The 8,042-nt window shown below is 40.9% G+C and overlaps 1 protein-coding gene across 1 annotated transcript; it reads right to left on the reverse strand.

The window, feature by feature from the left end:
- Positions 1–417: 417 nt before the first annotated feature.
- Positions 418–7,730, reverse strand: LOC115198508 (zinc finger protein 501-like). The gene is made up of 2 exons (XM_029760471.1): positions 7,463–7,730; positions 418–2,404 (listed from the first exon to the last, which is right to left on the reverse strand). Exons 1-2 carry the CDS (start codon positions 7,620–7,622, stop codon positions 1,056–1,058), a joined length of 1,509 nt encoding a protein of 502 aa, XP_029616331.1. The 5' UTR covers positions 7,623–7,730; the 3' UTR covers positions 418–1,055.
- Positions 7,731–8,042: the final 312 nt, after the last annotated feature.

Below are 8,042 nucleotides of genomic sequence, written 5' to 3' on the forward strand. Positions count from 1 at the left end.
TTCCAGAAGGACAACCATCTCTGAAAATAGCTGTGCAGCAACGCTATCTATGTGTGATATTTCAGTTTATTTGTAATACAATTTGTAAAATGTCTAAAAAACTGTTTTTGTTTTATCATTATGGGGTATAGATTGATGAGGGAAAAAAACAATTTAAACCATTTTAGAATAAGGCTGTAACGTAACAAAATGTAGAAAAAGTCAAGGGGTCTGACTACTTTCCGAATGCACTGTAGGTGTCATTACCAGCCATAAAGCAGTTATGACCGTGTCATAATGTGTTATGACGCTGGGTGTCAAGTAAAGTGTTACTGTACCTTCAATATCATGGATTGCTGCATGTTGCAAAAATGTATATTACTATTGTGACCCATAATTGCCATGGTAATTTTGTAAAAATCCAGTCAATAAGCATTATGGGTAATGGAGTCATTCTACAGATTCAAAATGGGCCTACAATTGCTTACATCAAATGCATTATGACAGCACGATTTCCCCTGGCAAAATTGCCATTCCAAACACAAAAAAAATGTATAATATACAAAGCACAGCGACATATCAAGTGTACAGCCAGATGTAAGAGGACGACACTCTGCTTTTTAACCTAAAATGAAGAAAATCTGCCCAAAATTGTAGACTCTCCCGCAGCTTAGAAGGCTTATATTATAATATAGATAAGCAGCATTAGGTCAATATGGATGAGAAACAGTCTTTAGCATTTTCTGGAAAGTAATTTTTTTTAAGTACAAATAACATCAGTCAGACCATTTTCTCATCACCCTTAGAGAAATTCCAAAACAAAGAGGAATTCCTGTTTCTAATGCCGTGAAAACATCAACAGACTTTGAACAGCAGATCTGTGTGTTTCCTAAAATACTCTGTTCTGTTCTATCATTACCTCATCATTCAAATAAAATCTAACTTTATTTACAACAGTAAATTAATCACACATCTATATGAATATGAGTTCCCCCCCCCCTAAGAGTGTCCACATTCTACCCTTTGGTTTCCTTCTTCTTACATAATATCTATTTATCATAATTTAATTGCTTCTATCAATTTTCATCCAGTTTAATTCCTTTGTGGATGGTTTTCACATGTGTCAGCAGGCTAGACTTTTGAGTGAAGCTTCTCCCACAGTCACCACAGCTAAATGGTTTCTCTCCTGTGTGAGTCAATTTATGCATGTTTAGGTGTTGCTTGAGATTGAAGCTTTTCCCACAGTCACAACAGCTAAATGGTTTCTCTCCTGTGTGAGTGAGTTTATGCTTCCTTAGGTTCCCCTTCAAATTGAAACTTTTCCCACAGTCACCACAGCTGAAAGGTTTATCTCCTGTGTGAGTCAGTTTATGCTTCCTTAGGTTCCCCTTCAAATTGAAGCTTTTCCCACAGTCACCACAGCTAAACGGTTTCTCTCCTGTGTGAATACGTATATGTTCAGATAGGGTCCACTTCTGATGGAAGCCTTTCCCACAGTCACTACAGGTAAATCGTTTCTCTCCTGTGTGAGTAAATATATGCTTCTTAAGAGAACCCTTCTGACTAAAGCCTTTTCCACAGACACCACAGCTAAATGGTTTCTTTCCTGTGCCAGTCAGTATATCTATGGTTAAGTGTTCCTTGAGATTGAAGCTCTTCCCAGAGTCATCACAGCTACAGCTAAATGGTTTCTCTTCTGTGTGAATCATCATGTGCTTGGACAGATCTCCTTTCACTTTGAAGGTCTTGCCACAAACAGGACAGGTGCAGGGTTTCCCACCATGACAGAGTTGGACATGTGCATTCAGTTTACAGGTGGAGTTATAGTCTTTTTTGCAGAAGCAGCATTCACTGGGTCTCTTCTTGGGGAGAGTAACATGCCTCTGTAGGTCAGCTTTCAGAGCAAACGTTTCAGCACAGTCACAGAAGCTGTGAGTTTTTCTAGACATGGTGATGGGTTTGAAACAGTGTTCCCCCAATGGTGGGCTGCTGTCAAGTCCTACTGGGTTGCGGCTTACAACTGAGCAATGGCTGGAGTCATTGTTTTGATTATATGGAGGGTCACAGGGATTGTCGAGACCCTTTAGGTGGGTCACAGTGCCAAAAGGTTTAGAATCCACTGTTTTAGAGTCACTGTCTCTGTTCTCCACAGTCTGGGTTTGGGGAAGAGTCAAGGACCAAAGTGGGTCTTCCTGATCACATTCACTTTTCAAACAGAAAGGAGTGAATTTAAACTCTATGATATCAGCCTCCAGCCTTTGAAGCTGCTCTTCCTCCTGACTGGTGCCGAGTTCCTCCTGTTCCTCTTTAATCTCTGTGTGCTCTAGGTCCTCCTGCCCCAGACTAGGGCTCCACTCCTGCTCACAGTGCTGCTGCTCAGGGGGAACCTCCTCTTCAGAAGCTATGGGAGAGAGCTGCAGGGAGTCTGGAGGGAAGAAGAGGAGCAGAGGTTTGCTATATACCACATAATTAAATAGAACACCTGAATCACACAGTCATCAGCCTTTAGACATGCCTGAGTACACCTAGCTACACTAAATATGCAAAAGTAGTATGTTTTTATTTTACCATTATTTTATCAGGTAAGTTGACTGATAACACATTCTCATTTACAGCAACGACCTGGGGAATAGTTACAGGGGAGAGGAGGGGGATGAATGAGCCAATTGTAAACCGGGGGATGATTAGGTGGCCATGATGGTATGAGGGCCAGATTGGGAATTTAGCCAGGACACCGGGGCTAACACCCCTACTCTTACGATAAGTGCCACGGGATCTTTAGTGACCACAGAGAGTCAGGACACACATTTAACGTCCCATCCAAAGGACAGCACCCTACACAGGGCAGTGTCACTGCCCTGGGGCAATGGGATATTTTTTTAGACCTGAGGAAAGAGTGCCTCTATGTGGTAGATTATAAGGTGCTAACTGAGCAAAAACAAGTTATCTGAACACAAGCGTGAAGTATAGAGTATTTTTTAATGTTTTGGTCAAATATCAGGACTTAGTTCAGCATATTGGTTATGAAATTGGACATTTGAAACCAGGGTTTGATACTGGGCAATACATCGAAAATCCACGACAACAGGAAGTAGAAACAGTACTTTTAAGATAATTTTTCAACAGGGATCAACTTAATCAGGTAAAAACTGTCTAACGAGCCCCAAAAAGTGCTATGATTTATAGATGTTTATAATATTAGTTAATCATGAAAATGCGTTTGGCCTGCCTAGCTAATTGGCAGTGTTGGGGAGTAGTGAACTACATGTAGTTTAAAGAACCAATGCAGCTGTTTTTAAATCAATATCAAATCATTTCTGGGTAACAATTGGGTACCTTAATATAATAGTTTTCCATTAAAATGGCAAAAAATTGCTCTTAAGCAAGAATTTGGCTAGGACTGTCTGGGAGTGGTCTGAATGGGGAGGGAGAAACTTAAAACTAGCTGTTATTGGCAGAGAAGTTTGGAACTCTCTGTATTATTGGTATATTAACCAATTTACCACCTGGTGATGACTCCAGGCAAGCCAAAACTCCCATGCAAACAGGCAGATTAGAAGGTCCTGTGTAGATTGCATTTTCAACCAGCAAGTATCAGGAATTCAGCTATTAGTCACAACCTGTTGCTGACAGGTGAATTACATCGAGCACAAATCCATCCAATCTCCATAGACAAACATTGGCAGTAGAATGGGCTGACTGAAGTGCTCAGTTACTTTCAACTTGGCACTATGATAGGATGCCACCTTTCCAACAAGTCAGTATGTCAAATTTCTGCCCTGCTAGAGCTACCCCGGGAAACTGTAAGTGCTGTTATTGTGAAATGGAAATGTCTAGGACCAACAACGGCTCAGCAGCGAAGTGGTAGGCCACACAAGCTCACAGAATGGGAACGTCAAGTGCTGAAGTTTGCAGCGCGTAAAAATCGTCTGTCCTCGGTTTCAACACTCACTACCAACTTCCAAACTGCCTCTGGAAGCAACGTCAGCACAATAACTGTTCTTTCGGGAGCTTGCCGCCATTGGACTCTGTAGCAGTGGAAAGGCATTCTCTGGAGTGATGAATCACGCTTCACCATCTGGCAGTCCGAAGGAAACATCTGTGTTTGGCAGCTGCCAGGAGAACACTACCTGCCCCAATGTATTGTGCCAACTGTACAGTTTGATGGAGGAGGAATAATGGTCTGGGGCTGTTTTTCATGATTCGGGCTAGGCCCCTTAGAAATCTTAACGCTGCAGCATACAATGACATTCTAGACGATTCTGTCCTTCCAACTTTGTGGCAACAGTTTGGGGAAGGCCCTTTCCTGTTTCAGCATGACAATGCCCCCATTCACAAAGCGAGGTCAATACATAAATGGTTTGTTGAGATCAGTGTGGAAGAACTTGACTGGCCTGCACAGAGCCCTGTCCTCAACCCCATCGAACACCTTTGGGATGAATTGGAACACCAGCTGCGAGCCAGGCCTAATCGTCCAACATCAGTACCCAACCTTACTAATGCTCTTGGGGCTGCATGGAGGTCCCCGCAGCAATGTTCCAACATCTAGTGGAAAGCCTTCCCGAAAGAGTGAAGGCTGTTATAGCAGCAAAGGGGGAACCAACTCCATATTAATGCCCATGATTTTGGAATGAGATGTTCAATGAGCAGGTGTCCACATACCTTTGGTCATGTAGTGTAGTTTCTTAGCAAAGAGCAATTCCTCAATTTCTGCAGGACTGTCTGGGAATGGGGATGGGAAATCTGAATACTAGCTTTTATAGTTGCGAAGAGACAGAATCACTAGATCACTTATTCTGGTATTGAACCTATGTAGCTTGTTTCTGGTCACAGGTTCAGGAATGGCAGAAAAATCACACCATTCACCTAAAACTAACCCTACAAATAGCACAGTTGGGAGCTTTGGAAAACCATAGTCAATAAACAAAAAATAACACTTAGTAAAAATATACAACTTTGACTTACAATCTGTAGATACTATGCATGTGTATGTGAAACAACATAGCACAGGTGAAAAATATACGGCACATGGAAATCATAAGCGGGTGGTCTACAGAAATAGGTGAGGTTGGCTGAGGGTAGCTAAGGGGTAGGATTAAAAGCTCATGATTTATAATAGTTATGACTGAAAACACTATTTCACATTTACCTGATATGTTTAAGTTCAATCTATCCAGATGTCAGAGCTGGGCTCAATTCAAATTAAAGGCAGTCAATTCAGGTCATTTTTACTTAAAATTCTGAAATGTAAATAGTTTGGTAATGAATAGCTTCTACTTGTCAGTTCATTGAGAAATCATTGAAAATAAATGAACATTTTACAATTACTGAATTGTAATTTTAGTTTACTTTCTGAATTGACTGCCTTCAATTTTAATTGAGCCCTACCCTGATGTATATCAAATAACTATATTTTTGCTATGTAACTAATGTGTAAAAAAAAAAGTGGCATGTATATAAAATGTGTGTAGAGTTTTGTCTTCCGATGACAAAAATGGGCAGCAAAAAAAAAAGCTGTTATTGGCAGAGAAGTTTGCAACTCTTTCTTATTGGTCTATTAACTAATTTACCGTCTGGTGACGTCACCAGGTAGGCCAAAAGTCCATCCCACCAAAACGGGATGAAATGGCTCTTTTCAAACAGCTTTTACACTGAAAGGGCATTATCATAATTTTATCATAAAAAATATAAAACACAGGAAATCACGTTTTTGACTGCACTAGGCCTTTAAGTGAACTATATTTTGTTAAGGGTGGCTTTCATGTCACTTAACTTCCTTCAGTGTGAAGTACTTTCACAGTATACCTATTAAGTGTACCTACTAAGCCCACCAAAATCGAAGTTTAGATATTTCTAACATATACTGCCCTAATTTTTGTAGAAGTAGTTATAAAATGGCAGATTGATCTCTTGTGAAGTTTTATTAGTTTACTTTAAAAAAAAAATGTATAAGACATAAAATATTTGATAAAATATGTGAAAAGTCCGGACTGGGCTTAATGGGTACCGAGTGTACCCTTTAAGCTCATGCATGTGTTCCAAATAAGCCAACCTCTTAAAATATATATTTTAATTCATTTCCAAATGTTTAGAACTTAAACTGACATTTCATATGGTAAAATTATTTACTTGTCAAACATGTAAGCACAACATGTAAAGTGATGGTCCCATGTTTCATGAGCTGAAATATAAACAACCCCAGAAATTTTCCCATACACACAAAAAGCTTATTTAGATAAAAAAATGTTGCACAAATTTCTTTACATCCCTGTTAGTGAGCCTTTCTCCATTGCCAAGATAACCCATCCACCTGACAGGTGTGGCATATCAAGAAGCTGAATAAACAGCATGATTATTACACAGGTGCACCTTGTGCTGGGGACAACAAAAGGACACTCTAAAATGGGCAGTTTTGTCACAAAACACAATGCCACAGATGTCTCAAGATTTGAGGGAGTGTGCAATTGGCATGCTGACTGCAGGGATGTCCACCAAAGCTGTTACCAGAGAATGTAATGTTCATTTCTCTACCATAAGATGACTCCAACGTCATTTTAGAGAATTTGGCAATAAGTCCAACCACCCTCACAACCGCAGACCATGTGTAACCACGCCAGCCCAGGACCTCCACATCCAGCTTCTTCACCTGAGGGATCATCTGAGACCAGCCCCCCGGACAGCTGATGAAACTGTGGGTTTGCACAACCAAATAATTTCTGCACAAACTGTCAGAAACCGTCTCAGGGAAGCTCATCTGCTTGCTCGTTGTCCTCAACAGGGTCTCGACCTGACTGCAGTTCGCCATCATATAACGGACTTCAATGTGTATGTTGTGTGGGCGAGCGGTGTGCTGATGTAAACGTTGTGAATAGAGTGCCCCATGGTGGCGGTGGGGTTATGGTTTGGGCAGGCATAACCTGCTGACAATGAACACAATTCCATTGTATCAATGGCAATTTGAATGCCGAGATACCATGATGAGATCCTGAGGCCCATGGTTGTGCCATTCATCCGCTGCCATCACCTCATGTTTCAGCATGATAATGCACGGCCCCAGTTCTGCCATGGCCTGCATACTCACCAGACTTGCCACCCCATTGAGCACGTTTGTAATGCTCTGTATTGACCTGTACGACAGCGTGTTCCAGTTCTCGCAAATATCCAGCAACTTCGCACAGCCATTGTAGTGGAGTGGGACAACATTCCACAGGTCACAATCAACAGCCTGATCAACTCTATGCGAAGGAGCTGTGTCGCGCTGCATGAGGCAAATTATGGTCACACCAGATACTGACTGGTTTTCTGATCCACGCCCTGACCTTTTTTTTTAAGGTAACTGTGACAAACAGATGCATATCTGTATTCCCAGTAATGTGATATCCATAGATTTGGGCCAAATGAATTTATTTCAATTGACTGATTTCCTTATATAAACTGTAGTATGTTGCGTGCGTTTATATTTGTGTTCAGTATACATACGAACCTATACATGTTATCTTCGGTGTGATACACAGCTGTCTCCGTAGCCGATCATTCTCCTCCTGGTACCCCACTACCGTTTTCTCAACTGCCCCGAAAATCTCCACAGCAGCAGCCGTTAAACGCTCATTCAAAAACACACGCAAGAACTCTAGTTTAGACATTTTCTGTCAAATTAGTTTTGCGTTGCAAATTCAACTGAGTCAGTTGGTATTTCTTTAGTCAACACAATGAATGTTCAAAATCAAAACAAATTCGTCTCCAATCCTACTTCCGCGTTCTACTCAAGGAATTTTAGACTATTCCTTGGTTCTAGCTAGCGTGTGAAGCCCAGAAACAACAGCGCCGCCAGCTGGTTGGGGGTTTACTACCGTGCAAGGCAGCCAGTCTGGAGACGAGCAATGTGAAACGATTACTACATAAAAAATAAAAAAACATTACATAAACAGTGGTTATCATAAGTATAGGATGATCTGGGAGAATCAATTATTTCTCAGGAGTCGATTGTATATCAATGAATGAAAAATAGTCTTCAAGAAATGGACAGAGATCTTTTCTGGAAAGTGTATATTTAATGTATCAAC

This window comes from Salmo trutta, chromosome 8 (genome assembly GCF_901001165.1).
Source record: "Salmo trutta chromosome 8, fSalTru1.1, whole genome shotgun sequence".
In the NCBI taxonomy this organism is placed as follows: Eukaryota; Metazoa; Chordata; class Actinopteri; order Salmoniformes; family Salmonidae; genus Salmo; species Salmo trutta.

Excerpts from the sequence above, each read along its gene's own strand:
- LOC115198508 (XM_029760471.1), bottom strand. The coding sequence starts at position 7,622 with ATGTCTAAACTAGAGTTCTTGCGTGTGTTTTTGAATGAGCGTTTAACG. Across the intron at positions 2,405-7,462 it reads ACCGAAGATAACATGTATAG|ACTCCCTGCAGCTCTCTCCC; the intron begins GTTCGTATGTAT and ends TCTTCCCTCCAG.